The 17,240-nt window shown below is 39.1% G+C and overlaps 1 protein-coding gene across 1 annotated transcript in view; it reads right to left on the reverse strand.

Moving 5' to 3' along the window:
* Positions 1-826: 826 nt before the first annotated feature.
* MEPE (matrix extracellular phosphoglycoprotein) overlaps positions 827-17,240 on the reverse strand; it is a 17,268-nt gene continuing 854 nt past the window's right edge. The window contains exons 2-3 of the mRNA XM_012724008.1: positions 14,839-14,904; positions 827-2,437 (exon numbers count right to left, since the gene is read on the reverse strand). Coding sequence (XP_012579462.1) covers positions 983-2,437; positions 14,839-14,904 — 1,521 coding nt within the window. The 3' untranslated portion in view covers positions 827-982. The remainder of the gene's footprint in view (positions 2,438-14,838; positions 14,905-17,240) is intronic.

A 17,240-nucleotide genomic window follows, 5' to 3' on the forward strand; every position in this document is an offset into this window, starting at 1 on the left:
AATAGGGTAAGAAAAGAGGAAGGGTAGTGCCAGCTATATGTTTTTGCAGCAGCATCCCAGCCCTCTGCTCCCTCCCTGACTAAGGGACTCCAGTCTGAATGCCAGAATAATGGCGTTGCAGGTCATTAACTGGAAAAGCATCGCATAAGAGGTCAACAGGAAGAACGTGACTGAAGGTCATTTGGGGTCAGCCAATGAGTCATATCTGCCATGGCAAGTTTTGCTCTTGGGTCTGCATTTGTGTGTTTCTCCTCAATTCCTCTCTGCTGCCCTCCTTCCACCACACTCCCCTCTTTATCTAGTGAGAGCTAGAACTGAGAAAAATGTTAACATGGAGATTTTCTTCAGGAAATGAAAGGTGTCTTGTGAGAAGTTATAAATGTGTAACAGAAGAAAGAGCATAGACTGCTGTAAAGCAGGGTATATTTATGAGAGTGCAGGTTGTTCAGAGGGAATCCTGGCTGACATCAGATAACATGAGGGACTCTTTCAGGGTATAGTAAGTGGGTTAATTCATAATTTAGAATATTACCTTTGCCAGAGGCACAGCCAATCTTGTTACCTCTGGACTGATGCACCACAGAACACCGGAATGTAATAGATCGTTTAATTACAGATGACCATATGATAGATATTTTTTATTGTCATGTCTACAGTTCAAACAACCAATAAGAAGACTTTCGTGACATTCACAAACTACTGATATTTTTAAATGACACTTACTCAAATATTTTATAAATTTAAGCCCATAAATTCTTAATGACTTTTTTTTTCCTTAAAGAAAGCATTATGACTTCCAATAGAATTTTCTACTGTGACTCTTAAAATAGCAATGATTCTCCCCAGGAGGCAGCTTCCTGGCTAACTCACTTCTCTGCTGTGTCCTCTTTCATATGCTTTGCTATCAGGTGGCTCCTCTCAACCATCAAATCACAGATGATTAGGGATTCAAAATGTCATCTTGCTGGGAGTGTCTAGTGTGCTAGTCACCCTCACTTTCACTTGAACTGTCACTTTCAGATGATTCACTGCTGTCATGTTTTCTGGGGAAGTGAGGCTTTCTATTGGAATAGGGTTTTCTGTGGCCCCAAGAGCCTTTCCTTTGTGGCACACCTGCAGTTCCTGTGGAAGTGTTTGGTCTGTGGGGTACATAATGACCTTTTCCCTTGTGTGTTGTTGTAGTCCCCTCAATATTGGGGTCATTATGGAAATGTATTTCATTTTTAATTTCATTATCAAGACTGTGGGAAGGAATGAGCTCCTGACTTTTACCCTTACTAGGAAAGCTTTGGTTTTCACTAGATGTCTCTTGATTCTTACTAGAATTTTCTATACCTTTTCTACTACTATCCTTGCCTTTTTTTTGAATTTCATTATCATGAGTACTTTTCGTTATATCACCACCACCTTCTTTTCTGTTCTCTTTTGAGGGGGCATGAGGGTAATGAAACTCTACTTGCCCCTCGTGAGCATTTTGACTGTTGCCATCCACTCTGTTTCCTTCTTTTCCAGGAAGTTCTTTAAAATTGGTGATACCTATGATATCATTGTTGCCTTCCACCAAGCTTATTTCAGCAGTATTTGCATCTTCCTCTGTTTTATCTTTGATTCTGATGCTATTCCTGCCATTTTCTTCTTTCTCTGGGAGCTCATTATAACCTGGTCCTCTCATGTCCAAATTATTAGTCTCAGGCGCATTTGAGCCAGAAAACTCTGTTTGAGTATCTGTACCATCTAAGTCAGTTTCTCCTTTACCAAAAATATCCTTAAAAGGTTGTCCATCTCCACTGAAAGGAGAGATATCATTGTCCCCTCTGCCGTGAAATTCTGGGTAACTACTGCCTTCAAAATCTCTGGGGATCTTTTTGACTTTGGGGAGTTGCTTTAGATAGTCAACATTGTGTTGACTGTGGTGAGTACTTTGACTTTTTACTGGGTTATCCTGGCTTTGGGGATCTCTTTGATGATTCTTCTTATCTTTTAAAGGGGCTTTAACATAGTTTGCATCTGCCAGAATTTTGCTTACAATATTGTGGGGCTTTTTCTCTTTGTTTTCTTCCCTCAAAGGTTCAGTCACAGTCACTGACTCTATTCTATGCTGAATGTTATATCTGATGAAAGCTGCGCCATATTCTTCTTGGTCATGTAGTGTGCTGAGAGCCTCGTCTCTCTCCTCAACCCCAGCATCCTCAGTAGGTTCAGGGTGAGTAGATGTGGCTAGGTCATTATACGGATTGTCTTCATTACTAATGCTGCCGCCTTCATTCATTGTCTGTCTACTTGCAAAAAGATGGGGGTATTTACCACTTTGGTTATTTTCATTAACTCCAAATAAGGACACATCTTTCTGGACAATGGGTTCTTCAGGTGTTGGCCCTTGAATTCTTCTCTTGTTAAACTGGTGAAGAACAATATTGTCTTTGCTTCTTCTTTCCTGCTAAAGTGTAATTTTCAACAAAAAGTAATTATTTTATGTTAAAAATTTAAATATCTGACAATTCATAGCATTCATTCACAATACCAAAAACCAACCACTCATACTCAATAGAGGTTAGCTAGTAGAGATAATGCTGGAATAAACAAAGCAAAAGAAGGATGAACAAGGTTTAAAGGATGAGTAAGATTCAAATACATGGAAAAGAAATGATGAACGTGTTTTAAGATTAACTGGCATATTCAAATGTCTGTTAACAGGAAAGATTTGAAAGATAACATGATACTTTATGTTTGGATTCAGGAAATCCTAAAGAAGACAATAAGACCTGGAAATACTGATTAGGGTCTGAATCTGAAGGAGGACCTGAATTTTAGGAGGACAGAGTTTGGGCCTCCTCTTATGATAAGGGAAGTCATTGTAAGCAAAACGGAGTTATATTTATAAAATTATTATTCTCTCATTTTTACTCTGGTTTTCGAACTAAAACTGAAGCAGAAGATTTTCTTTTCATATAGAAAATATGCAAATATAAGAATCTGGTAATATTTAGTTTTTGATATTCAAACAAAAGATTTTGAAACAAGTGTTGCCATGTCAACTGTTGACTGGCAAAGTATTTATTGATTTTCTTTTCTTCCTGTTTGTCATATAAAAAATTAACCTTAAAACTGAGATGAGTGGCTCTCAAATTTAGCACTATCAGGACCATTTGGAAGGCTTGCTAAAGTGAAGTCTGCTGAACACAACTCCAGACCTTCTAATTTAGTAGGCTTGGGGTGGGGTTTAAGAATTTGTGTTTAGAACAAGTTGCCAGCTGATGTGGACACGGCTGCTCTGTAGACCACAGGAGTGTAAATAAAGGCAGTGCAGTCAAGGAAAATATTTGGGATAATAGTGGGATGACAAAGAGAAAGTGGAAGACAGTAAAATTTTATACATGTATCATCATATACCCTTTTTTGGGTGGTGGGGAAATGAGGTCTATGAGGCTGCTGTCTTATGGGTGTGGCTTACCAACTAGGTAGAGCCAAATTGAATAATCTTGACAGAATAATGTTGTAAGTAAGAAAGGAGCTAAGCCTGACTTTTCTCATGCCACTCACTATTTCTCCATAGAATGGGTACATGTGGAGGTGTTTGAGGGTCCCTTCCAGAGTTTTCCATAGGGTGTCACAGTGGAGAGAGCAAGGGGCTCCAAAAAGAGAGGAAACAATTGCACTTAGGACAAATACAAGTCAGACTCAAATAAAGAGGGACCAAGAGGACCCTAAGTCATCACTGGGCCTCAAAAAAGACTGCTATTTTGAACCTAAACTGTGGGAGCCAGGGACTTCATCTCAGGATAGCCTCAGGGCAAGCAGCACACAATCAGGCAAGCAGCATCTTCCCATGTATTTCTGTGGACTCTATGCCTTCCTCTCAACTACGGTGAGGGCTATGTTTATACATGTAGCCTGTGGTATGTAGTAGACTGTGTAAGCTGGATGCTGCTCCCTCAGATACCTGACTGTCACCTTAGAAACCAGAGGAAAGAGAGTAAGGGTCTGGAATGTTCTATCTAAAAGAGACAAGAGAATATACTTAGAACTATTTCAATTATTAAACAACCTCTAATTTGAACAGATTGATTTAAATTAATTCTTGCACACTACCTTACCCTCCATTAACCTGTGGGTAGGAGTTTTGCCTCAGAACAATTATAGACAGAATAAATATATTTCTCTCTACCACAAAATTGAAGGGTGTACTAAAATTTTCAACAACTCTACATAGGCCTTTGAATTGGTGGGTAATACAAAGTCAAAATAAGAGTTTTATTAAGGGGCCAGGATATGTTAGAAAATGGGTGGGGGGCTGCTTGTTCTAAGTAGAGGTAACCTGGTGACATATTGAATGACAGAGACAATGAGCCTGTGGTGTATAAGGAGGCAGAGGTAGACTGTTTGCACAGACTATAGGGTGCTGGGATGTCAGGGTCAGGAGTTTGGTTTTGTCTTGAGAAATGAAGAGAAAATGAAGATTTATAAGTAAGAGTTAACAAAATAAAATAAGAGGCTTAGGTGGAACCCTGGTAACAAAGATGGAAGCAGCTTCAGTGTCCAAGAATGAAATGAGATCACTCAGATTACGATTATGCCACAGACAATCAAGACAAAGAAAAATAACCCTCCACTGGTATCTAAATAAAAGGGTGAGTGACAAACTCGGATTGGAAGGCAGACATGCAAAAATGAAGACAAAGGAAAAGATGATGACTTTGCTATTGGACATATTGTTGTTGGCAGGATTTAGAGCCTGAGCTTGAAAGCAATAACTCCTTAGGGGTTTGGGTCTCACCGCCTCTTGGGGGGTCACAAATGCCAGTCTTTTCCAGTTTACATCACCTCCACGAACATTTTGTTGGCAAATGGCTCATTAATTTTCATGTCAGATCCCTTCACCACTGGATAGTTCTATTTTTTTTTTTTTTTAATCTACAGCTGTAAGCAGTAACTACTTTTTCCTGAGGTGGCAATTATTAAAGTTATTCCCTCTTTTATATGCAACATTTAGAGAAGTTAAGACTTCTCCAAACTCACTCAAGTTTTTTCTTCTCCAGGTGGACTCTTGCAGCCTCTCTGATTAGGTCACTCTAATCCAGCCATCCCCTGGCTGGGTCTCCTGAGCTGGTGGGGTTCCAGACCAGCTCCAGACTCTGCTATGACTTCAAGGCATATGGGATCTCCCTCCCCGCTTCACAACTCTGAATTCACCAGTGCAGTTTCTCTTTGCCTGTGTTTCCCCTCTCCCCCCACCCTTCTATTTTTGTTGAGTATGGGGACATCTTATTGAGTGTGCTGATTAAATTTGTGAAAATAGGAGCGCTCCTATATGGTTGAAAAAGTGTCGCTAGCTAGAAACTGGAACCTAAGGGAAAGGGGAAGAGGAAAGATGTCTAAGGAGATAGAAAACCTGCATCCAGGATCGTAGGGAATGAAATAGAAGGCAGGATTTTTCTGACCCCTCAGGTAAAAGCTTGGTGAAAGTAGCTGATTTATGAAAAGAGGATCAGTGTTACAGTCATTTAACTCTGCCACCATGAGCTGTGTCATCCCAGGAGTCTTGCTTTCCTTCTCTGAGCCTCAGCTTAGAAAGTAGCTGTTAAATAAGATAAATGAGACTACCTTTAGGCTTGTTTGGAGAATTAAATGAATTAAACTATTCTATTAAATGCAGGCTAAAGTGTCTAGTGCAATGTCTGTATTAAAATAAAGTTAGGGCCTTCTCTGGTGGCCTATCGGGTTAAAGTTAGCCACAGCTGCTTCAGTGCAACTTCTATTCCTGCCCCAGAGCTGACCCGCGTGGCGCAGCAGACCTTTCCTGATCTACCTGCTGCTCCCCTCAGCAGTGTACTTTATCAATCTGCCTGTTCTGCTCCCCATTCTGTCTCTGGTGACTCCTCTCACCACCCTGCACCTCTGGCCTATGCCCCAGTTCTGTATGCATAAATAAATAAATCTTTTTTTAAAAAAATTAAGAAATGCTATTTAAAAATTAATAAATAGGTAATAAAATTATATAAATGATGCTAATGGTCATTTCAGACACAACTGCATATGGCCCTTTACCAAGCAGTAGTTTGCTTTCTTACCTAATGCTGATGATAGTCATTTGACTATAAGATGCACAGCTGATCTCCCCATCTCAGTACTTGCCTAACATGGTTGCAGTGGCAGATGGATTGATTTTAGACTCTGCTGTCTGCATACTACATGAACGATGCCACCCTCTGGTTGTGGGGTCTGTAAGCTTGTAGTCCCTGATTCTACATTATCTAAAATGCATTTTGATGGGATGCTGTCCCTCTTCGTGTGTCTCTTTTCCTTTCTTTTTCCAGCTCTCTCTCCTCCCTCATCTGGTGTCCAAATAGTAGGATTACTGGTGTATTCGGAAGGTTTCAAGGCTGCCTGCTTTTATACATACACTATTAATGTTGGAAGCAGTAGGTGGATTTGTTGAGTCAAGTGCTACACTTGAATCTCATGTATATATTATATCTCTGTCAAGGTATAATCAACAGAAATGTTCACTATTTTACAAAGCCAGCTAATAGGTAGCATGCAAAACTTGTACTTTAAGAAATAATTTGAAATGATTTATTTGTGGAAGTTCTGACATTACTCACTACGCTTTTTTTTATTTTGGAAAATATAAGATTTTGGCTATGAGCAGAAAATACAATAGGAAAAGAATTTAGAGTAAAATATTTCTGAGTAAAAAGAATTTTGAGTGTTTGACTTACTTCAAGACATGCAATCTTGCAAAGTTTTACATGGCATTTTTATTTTCTTCTGCAGCCAAGTTCACCTATTGATTATTAGTATCTTTTTGAGTTAAATCAGTACTTTATAAATAATCCCTTGTTTTCCATTCCTACTCTGAAATTAAATGCTTTGTGTTATATTTTGTATTTAAGCTAATTTTTGAACAGTGCATGTGGGTTCATGAATTATGTACATTGCATTAAATACAGAATAGAATTATTATATACTAAAAGCATGAGACAGCTTTTCAATGGTGGTATGCAATAGTCAGTTATTTCTGCACTTGCTTATGTTAAATGATTCCTGACAGGAGCACTGGTTCTGTGATGGTTCTTACCTGCTGGCTGCTCTGGTGTGTCAGTGCTTTTCAATCTCCATGCCTCAGCTCTTATATTCTTTTCACAGTGAATAGTCTCTTTTGCCCCCATATTTACACAAAACCTACTCGTTCTCCAAGTTCCAGCTCAATTATTTTCATGAAGAGCTTTCCCTGAACACCAAATAGAAACTTTTTTTTTTCTATTTCAAGCCCTAAAGCATGACTTTCTGAGCAAAACTCACTGACCGCGTTACCCATTCTATCTTTCCAGGGTTCTAATAACGACTTTTATAAATGTGTTTGGTTTTTTCCTATTCTGAAATCCTGGAGAGAAGTAAGATCTCTTAATCATTTTATCTCACATAAGATCTTTCAATAGGAAGAACTCATATTTGTATGAGTAACAAATACAAAGTCGCAAGTAATTTTAAAAGGCAGTTTGTCTTACAGATGCAGCGAAAGAGTATCAGGCAAAACAAACTAACATTTTGAAAGGAAACTACTAGTTTCACTAGAAATGAAGCCAGATTTAGGGGGAAAGCAAATAGTCCTTTTGCTGATGGCATTTCAAGCTGTTTCCAGTTTTTTGGCCAATGAATCTGCAAAGAGGGACTGAATGAAAAGAACGATTGTTCCAGTGCAGCGACAAAGCCCTTATTCTTTTTCCTCTGAGCACAGAGACAGATGGAGTCATCTGTGCAAGGAATTTAAGGGGCACTAAAATACATTACTCTTCAGGCCAAAATGACTTCTCTTCTATTCTCTATTCCCTGCCACTGGTTATGTGAAGGAATGTATCCCGACGGCCCCCTTATCAAAGGCCAGTGCTAACAAGAAGCAATAACATGGAAAACACCTGGGCACACAGGCTCACCAGCCCATACCTGTAGCCTCAGGGCAGGGTGGGGGCCAGGGCAGGGGACCTGCTGTGCGTGTGACATTTGGGGAGCCAAGTAGTGGGGTAAAAACCAAAGGCACCAGCCACAGATAGAAACGCCAGGTAAAGTTAAACATGTCCGCCCACCCCTACCCCTCGGCCCCAACAGTTTCTCCTGGTGTTTGGTTCATGATCAGGATCCCCGCCCACTCACTCAGTTTACCTCCATGTCAGTTTGATTTTTCTTCCCAGATGTTAAACATACTAAACAATATAAAACCCATGTTTCTAATGGTGGCCCTTTTGCATTACCTACAGGGTCACAATATTATGTTAAAGTGGGTCTATCTCACTGAGAAGTTTTCTGGCTCCTTCTTTATAGTACAAATATGTGTCCCTTTGGCGAAGTCTAACTCTGCCTCGGATAAATGGTAGTACCTCTTGCAACCACAGGAGGGTGTGTGTGAGCCAGCTCCTGAAGGTAGAAACTTCTTCCTTTCTTTTCTACATAGGCCTGAATCTGTCTTCTCTAAGGATAACATCCACTGCTCACTCTCCTAGTATGTATCAATTTTATTACCAAATTTCAATGGAAATGGAGCAACTTGGGAAGAACTTCAGATGGAACCATGTGGGGGGGTGGATGTAGAGAAAGGCAGATTTTACAGAGTTGCTATCTGATAGCAAGTTGGCAACACACACAGCCTGAATGTTCAGACTCCTACGATGTAATTTTTGCCTTTGTAATTTTCATCTGAGATTTAAAAAAAACACAGAACATTGTTATTTCTTAGAACAGAATTTTCTCTGCGATTGCCAGGAGCAGCTGGGATAGGCAGAAGTGAGCTGCAATTTGGTGACATAAAAAATGAGGGTATTTGTTTCACTTTCTGGATAGCTTGTGTAAATATAACCCCACATTAGGATTTGTTCACTCCCTTCCCTTTGTGTTCTGCCCCCTGTATTGCTTTGTTCTCATGTGTATGTGGGAGAAAACGTTGTTAATAACATTATCCCAGCATCCCAGGAAGAAATTAAAGAGAAACAAGTCATCTAACATATATTTTTCTTTCCTAGCACAGGTTGTGTGAATTAAGTGCCAACATCATGTCTTACAAATTTTCCATTTCCAAATCCATAAGAATATTTTGACTTTTAAGTTTTTCCTTTTATTGTCTTCCTTACAGAGCTGAAATAGAAGAATAACTCTGCTTACCCTTGGTTCTTACATTATAGTCTTGCTTAGTTTTCTCAGTCTGTGGTTGAAATGCTGAAATGGGCCCTCCCTGGTGGTGCAGTGGGTTAGGACGCAGGCACTGCCAGCTGGCTGTAGCCACTTCAGTGAAAGCTCCATCCCTGGCCCTGGAGCTGACCCACATGGCATAGCAGACCTCTCCAGGCCCGCCCCTTCCTCCCCTCAGCAGTATATTTCCAGGATCTGCCTGTTCTGCTCTCCACTCTGTCTATGGTGAATCTTCTCACTGCCCTGCACCTCTGGCGTGTACCCTAGTTCTGTATTCATACATCAATAAACTTAAAAAAAAAAAAAAAGAAATGCCTGAAATGAAGTAAAACTCCATCAAATATTTAGTTTTTCATTAATTTCTTCATATAATAACTACTTTGTTTATCTTTCTCTCGCTGTTTGTATTACTCAACATGGGAGATCATCCTGAACTAGAGAAGAAGAGCATAGCACAGTCATGGTTGTTTCAGTATTTTAGAATTGGGTGCCAGTGTTCCTCATCCATAAGGAGATGCGGCCATCACAATTATAGGATCGCTTTTGAACACAGGAGAGCCATCAAGTTGGAAAGGGACACTAACAGGAAGAAGCCCAGCTGTCACTGGTTTTCAGTGAAAAACAAGTTCTCCCTGGCACACTGGATTGCTTATCAGTGAACACAAATCAAAGGCTAGTGCTGTGGATAGTATGTGTGCAGAGACTGCAAGGTCAGTAATTGCTAACTAAGATATGAGGTTACCAATGTCATCTCTCTGCACTCCCAAAGATGGGACTCTGTTGTTGCTGCCAGTCATCTGGGCAGATATTTCTTTCTTTCTTTTTAAAAAAGATTTATTTATTTATTCATACAGAACTGGGGTACAAGCCAAAGGTTCAGGGATGGTGAGAGGCTTCACCAGAGGCAGAGTGGGGAGCAGAACTGGCAGATTAATGAAGTACACTGCTGAGGGGAGCAGCGGGCGGGTCAGGAGAGGTCTGCCACGCCATGGGGATCACCTCCGGGCCTGGGGATCGAACTCGTGCTGCGCTAGCTTGTAGTGCTGCATCCTAACCCCTGTGCCACCATGGTGGACCCATGGGCAGATATTTCTTTCAGAGAAAGAAAAATGAGGGTGTCCAGAAGAGAGGGACACATGCTTTCTTTTGATTTGATATGTATCTATCAGAATGTCTCAAGGACTCCTAAGGCTGAAAGGTAGCTTGTAGCTTGGAGAAAAGTCAGAAAGAGAGAAGGAATACATTCAGCAGCTTGTTCCAGGCTCTTAGGCTAAAATTTAGGGGTCACAGGAGAGCATGCAGAAGACAACGTGATAACTGAAAGCCAGTCTGCTATGGAAAGAACAGGCATAAAGTTCTTTTGTGCGTTCTATTTTTTTTTATTGCCCTACTTGTCTTTGAAATCCCTCCCTCACTTCAGATGTGGCTAAAGAATCAGCAGGTAGGACCAATATGAGTCTGAATATATGTGCTGAAGTGAAAGCAGGCATCTGGTGCTATTATCAGTCTTGTAAGAGAAAGTAACCCTCATGAGAAAGATTACACAGAAAGATCTTACCCACATAAACACTAGTCTTCCTGAGTAACTTTCAAATTCCTGCACTTCCTTGCAATAAGACTCTAGAAATCGTTTACTTTCAGCCACTGTGTTTGTCACAATGGCTCCAGGAGGATCCCTCCAAACTGGATTTTGTGATTCCTCTGTCATGTGGCTTCAGTCTGAGTTTTACTGATGGGAGACCTGGCCTGAGACTGGAGGGTGGAAGGAGAGAGAAGCCACATCATGTCCTTCCTTGCTTTCTTTGTTTGGGGCTATACAAGATTGTGATGAATAGAAACTATGTATTTGGTCATCATAATGATATGCATGTTTGCATATTTGATCTTCATTTACTGTTCCTGCCTCTCAGCTTCCCAAAGTCTTGGTATTTCCCAAGTGTTTTGTTATGTGAGTTAGGAAGCACCTAGAAGTGGGACAAGGGGCAATCCTGTGATGACAGCGGGTTGGGCTTTCCAACCCCACCTCCTGACCTCAGGGGAAGAAGAGTGGCTTGAGGTTGATTTCAGTTGTCAATCACCAGTGATTTAATCAATCATGCTCATGTAATGAAGCCTCCACAAAAGGTCAAAAGCAGGAGCTTCTGAGACTTTCTGGGTTGGTGGACCTGTGGGCATCTAGGGAGAATGACAGACCTGGAAAGGGTGTGAAAACTGCATCCTGCCCAACCCCCCGCCCCACCCTACCCTAAGCAGGTCTTCCATTTGGCTGTTTTAAATGCATTTTAATACATTGGTAATCTAGTGAGTAAAAGGGTTTTCTCTGTTCTGCGAGTTGCTCCAGAAAATTAATTGAGCCTGAGGGACCTCTGGTTTGTAGGTGGCCAGCCAGAAGCACAGGTGAGAACCTGGACTGTGTCCAGCACTGAAGTGGAGGGCAGTCCTGGAGATGGAGTCCTTTACCCGTGGACACTGCGGCCATCTCCAGGCAGAGACCAGTGTGAGAGAACTGCTTATTAATGAGGGGACGCCTTCCCTGCCCCTACCCAAATACTGCTCTCAAGACAACTGCACAGTCAGGATCTTTAAAATGCAATTGGATGTATCTTGTTTGTGGTCTCAGTTCTTGTTGCCCACCCCCACTCCTGACACCCACTAACCTCAGTCCCAGGTACCCGAGCATCACCGCTTTCTTTATTTCCCTACCAAGGGAAGTTATTACCTTCCATGGTTGGTCTAAGGGATGGTTCGCCACCCTTGCTTTGCCCTTCCTGTTTGTCATATACTTTTTTATAATTTTTCTTCAAATAAAATCTCTCTGCTGAACTCTCTTTTTCTTGACTCTGATAGATTTATTTCAGAAATAAACTTTGTATTTGTTAGTACAAATACCTCGTTGCCTGAGCTCCAAGGGAGATCCACTTTCCTTTCCATTCCATTCTAGAAGCAAAACTGTAACACCTTCTATTCATATAGGGTAGAGGCTTCATTACATGGCATGCTTGAGTAAATCACTGGTGATTGACAAATGAAATCAACCTTCAGCCACTCTTTCTCCCCTGAGGTCGGGAGGTGGGATTGGAAACTCCAACCCACTGCCATCACATGATTGTCCACTGTTCATGAGTCCCCCTCTCTAGGTGGTTTCTTGGAAGAAGCCCTGTGAGATAGGCAGCAGAAGACAAAATTGGCTACACTTAAGCAGCTGATAGTAGAAACAGAAGAAAGGAGATATTTTAACCTAAATCTTCTGTCTCAAAGTCATAAGGGTAAAATAATAATATTTTAAATGGCCTCATATATGAAAAACATATTTAGTAGTAAGAAGAAATGTTTCTGAAGCTTATATTAAGTGCCTTCTAGGTGTATTTAAAATTTAACCTTTATTGGTATTTCTTTCTGGTATTGGTTCTTAATACCTTATATTTATCTTCATATAAATTTCGAACATTACATCAGCCTTCAGTGAAATATCAGATTTTTCAGTGAAAAATCAGTGAAAATAGTGTTTGAAAAAGGGTTAGAGAAGAAAGAGAAAAACAAGAAGGGTAGATATTAAGCAAAAGAGAAAAATGATAGGGGCATTTGGTATCTTACAGAGAACACTCTCAAACACACACATACATTCATTTATTAAAATATATAAAGAGGTATAGAATAGTTTTTCATAGAATTCATGATAACCTTGAGACCATATGACAAAGTAACTTATAACAAACCTTTGTAGCCTAATTACATGTGAATATTAATTGAATTACAAGGCCAAATAATTATCTTTTCTTTCCTCCATTTAAGAAACTTTGGAAGGAAACCGTGTCTCTTTGACATAAAAATTATTTTGAAATGAAGATAATTAACCAGAAAAATATAGAAAATAAACTCCCTTCTTGGCCTTATGGACAAAGAAAAGCGTCTCCTTTTACTAGAGATAGACTCTTAGCAGGACTGGCAGGAACCAGAGGAGTCTGCAAACTTTGCTAAGCAAACCTTATTTTGCCTCACCCAGTTAGATGGCTTTCCACCTTTGTCTTGTCAACTCTTCATCAAAATGTATTGATTTTTTTTTTTTTTGCTTTGTTTTGTTTAAAAGAGATAACACCTTTCTGCTCAGGTTACTTCTAGGGTCCTCATCCTCTTGTGAAGCTACCCCTCTACATGTAAAATGTAAATAAAACTTGTAAGCATTTCTCCTGTTAATCTGTCTTCACTAGTTTAATTTTCACACCCCTATTCAGGAACCCAAAGAGGGTCAAGGAGAACTTTTCCTTCCCTTAAAATCCAATTTGGATTATAATTCTGAAGTATACACAACTGCCTCAACTAATACTCCTAATCTTACCAGTCTATTTACTTCAGATAATTGTTCACATGGCATGTATTTATCTGGGAGAAAAGTTCACATTCAATCACTTATCATTTTGTCTCTGTCCTGATTGAGCCTCTTTCATTTGAAGTGTGTAGCCCTTCCCCCTACTCAGCCGTTCTCCGGGCCTTGAAAGCGGCCTTGAATGCAGCCTTGACATGGAGAAGGCATTGTTTTCCTCTGGGGAAGAACCTGGCACCACTTGTGCCCAGTGGTCACTGGGGTTATGTTGACATAGCACATTTACTGGAAAATGGAGAATGCCAGTCCAGCTGTTCCTTGGAATATGTTGCTCAAAATAGATTCATCCTCAGCTGGTGAGACTGAGCTGGGTCAGCAAGACCAATTCTATCCTCCCTCCCCTCATCATGCATAACACAAGCCTCCACAGCTCCAGTTGAGAGGTCAGGGGCCTTGACCTGGCAGGTGTCTATTTTGAGCGGAACAGCCACACAAGACCGGCAGAGGTTGTACATGGAGGGAACGTGCTCGCCTCAACTTCTGTCCTCACCGGATGGTGTAGCTCAGCCTGGTCAGTCAGTTACCCACTCATTCAGAACCTATATTTAAAAATTTCTGGCCGGAGTGACTACTTATTTCCATGGTCCTCCAACAAAAGAGGTTACTCTGAGAAGTTAGGATGCTTTTCAGACATTATCTAATTAGCACTGTGTCTGTATTGCAGAAAATATCTGTAGCACTCAGCATTTTCATGAGAAAATTTAGTCACATCCTGGCTACTCTCATCTGAGTGAGTCAGAAGGTAGAAAAGACACAAAATGAAATAGGAGCTTGATTTGGGTTAAGTTTAGGTGTAAGACTTCCCATCTCTGGGAAGAGAAAGTCATTAGCAGAATCCCACAGTGTTGGGATGTTACAAGAATTACAAAAAAAAACTTCTCAGTCCTTTGTGGTGCTATGTATATAGGTAGTTAGCCTTACAATATTCAATTAAATGTTCTAGTTTTTAGTAAAATGCTGAATAAGTCTTCTGAAATGTTATGTTATAATCTGTATTTTTCAAGAGCATCAGCTGATTTGAAATAGTGTGAATACAGGTTTTCAAATAAACTCTTGGTATTTTCTCAATGACAATGTCGTGACAGCTATACCTCATCACTTGCTTATTGAGGGTCTCCTGGTGACAGGAGGGTGACAGTCACTTGTGCCAAAAGCCTCGTATTTTGTCTTTGGTATTTTAATGTAACCGATTTAGATAAGGATTGCTTATGAGATTGCTTAAGAGGAAAATAGATAAAAATACGATATGACATATAATTGAATTTGTAAATGCTTACTGGTGCTGCCCAGGCCAGGCCAAGAAGGAGCAGTCCAAAACAGACCAAGTGCATCTTTAAGAAACTCTGTAAGAAAGCAAAAAACTTTTTACCTAAAGCACTGCCAATTATGAATGCAATAACAAGAATAAATAAATCACTCAGGAATATATAAACAGTCTTCTCCCTAGCAGTCCATTTCTTTTTTAAAAACAAAAATCTGCATCTAATTCATTAATATGCTGGTGTGGATATTTTAATATAAAAGCTTTCATATGTCTACTTATTTCAATATTGAAATGAAAATTATTCAATATTATTAAAACAATGAATTCAGTTAATTAAAAAGTGGATTTTTAAGGCATATTTATTTGTTCTATCATCAATGCAAATTTTTCCTTTTCATCTTTAACAGGTGATTGTTTAGTTAAATTATATCATTTATAATGACATTAAGTTAGTATAACAGATCATGACCGTTTCCTTAAGTGAGTTTGCTGGAGAAGCAGGGTTCACTGTGGGGAATGATATCATATCCCTACAGGTTAGTGCTCCAAAGTATATCCTTATAGTCATGAACAGTATATCTGAGTCAGTAGCCATTCATGGGCTGGAGAGTGAAAATAATTTATATAATTATTGATCATCTTTATTGATCATTTTTGACTACAAAAATGAGCCAAATACTGATGTAAAAAATTTACATGTATTTAGCTGAACCTCATAACAACCTTCTTATCTTATAGATGGAGAAGGCACATAAACTGAGTATTCTAGGAAGAACTGAGATTAGTATTCTGGAAATGTAGCTAGAGAGACCTTGTTCTTAATCAAGATTCAATCAGCATTGAATAAGCCTCTATTCATTTATATCATTACAGAAAACTATATATATAGTTGACTTAAAACAAAGTATATTTGCTATTCATTGGACCCCACAAGATTATGTTTAAAACACAATTATTTATGGATAAAGGTACATGTTTATACTAAGAATATCTAGCAAATTCATTTAAGTCACATAGCCATTAGAATGAAAAACAAAATATCAACTTAATCTGTATTACTAAATCTGAGAACTTTGATGAACCTTAAATTCATCACAGACAGTAGCCATTATGCAAATAAAAAATTTATACCACTCTTTGAGCTGACTTAGGGAGAAAGCAAATTTAATGGGAGAGATAATCTAAATATTGGTGCAATCTTTAAATATTTCAAGATAAGACTATCTTCAGAAATAAATGTAAGTTTATTTATTCTAAAATCTTAGATAATTCTCTTCTAAATCAACACAATTTTAAGGACCTTAATTCTTACTATAATTTAGCCTTCTAAAAGAGCTTTCTATAGATCAGGATAATTGATCAGTAGAAACATCACCGTAGATAACATTTGGAAGTATGAATATGATCAAATGATCCTTATTTTGGCTTGTATATAAAAGTTTAGAGTAAAATTACAAGCTCTGCATTATCGTGGTGCTTGGACATGCTGATAGTAAAATCAAAAAGAAATCTACTAAGTCATCAATTTTAATTGGTAATTTCCAGGGTTTGGCCACGGTAACACACTTTCTATGTTATAAAACAAAGCACCAAACATTAAACAGCTGTAGTCAGTAGAGAATGTTTCCAATTTGCATGTATTTCCAAAAGTAATCACCTTACATGAATGGTATGCATTTGAAAATGTAAATTATTACTTGAGAGCAATTTCTATTAAGAACATCAAGAAAGTCAATTACCTGGTGTCCGTTACCTTCAGAATACCTGACTTCTTCTGCAGGATTAGCAGATCCTGGATCTTTGGCAGAAATTTAAAGTTTGTTAGCCTTTCCACGGGCCAATCAGCTGTGACTCACTTAGCACTAGCACAATTTGTTACCAGTGACCACAGATAACCATAGGGGTAAAGTAATTTTAATCTAAAAATGTTTCTGTGGTAGAAAGCTGCTATCAAATGTTCCACCAAAGTGGGCAAACAGAAAATATAAATACCTCAGTTTGGTATATCATGTTGTCAGATAATCAACATGGACTTCCGAACTATTAGCTAGGACAGACTGAATAACAACACATTTATAAATGGAGAACTTTCTAACTATCTTCTTGTATAGAAAATTTGTAATTTCAATTTTGTCTGAATGAAATTCAGCACATTTAATAAAAAATGTATTGCATGTCTATGATGTGTCAGATATCAGGGTAATAGCGAACAAAAGCAGACATACCAAAATTACCCCAGTTGTCATGGAGTTTAAAATCTGGTGAATTTTAAACAGACAATAAACAAAGAAAGAAAGCAAATTAATTGTGTTAGATAATGACACAGACTAAGTCTAAGCTGAAAAAATATTGCAAGGAGGGGGATACCCAAATTGAGAGTGGAGATACTGGAGAACTAGAAAGAGAGTTTTGGGA

This window comes from Condylura cristata, unplaced genomic scaffold (assembly GCF_000260355.1).
Source record: "Condylura cristata isolate star-nosed mole 26May11 unplaced genomic scaffold, ConCri1.0 scaffold00012, whole genome shotgun sequence".
In the NCBI taxonomy this organism is placed as follows: domain Eukaryota; kingdom Metazoa; phylum Chordata; class Mammalia; order Eulipotyphla; family Talpidae; genus Condylura; species Condylura cristata.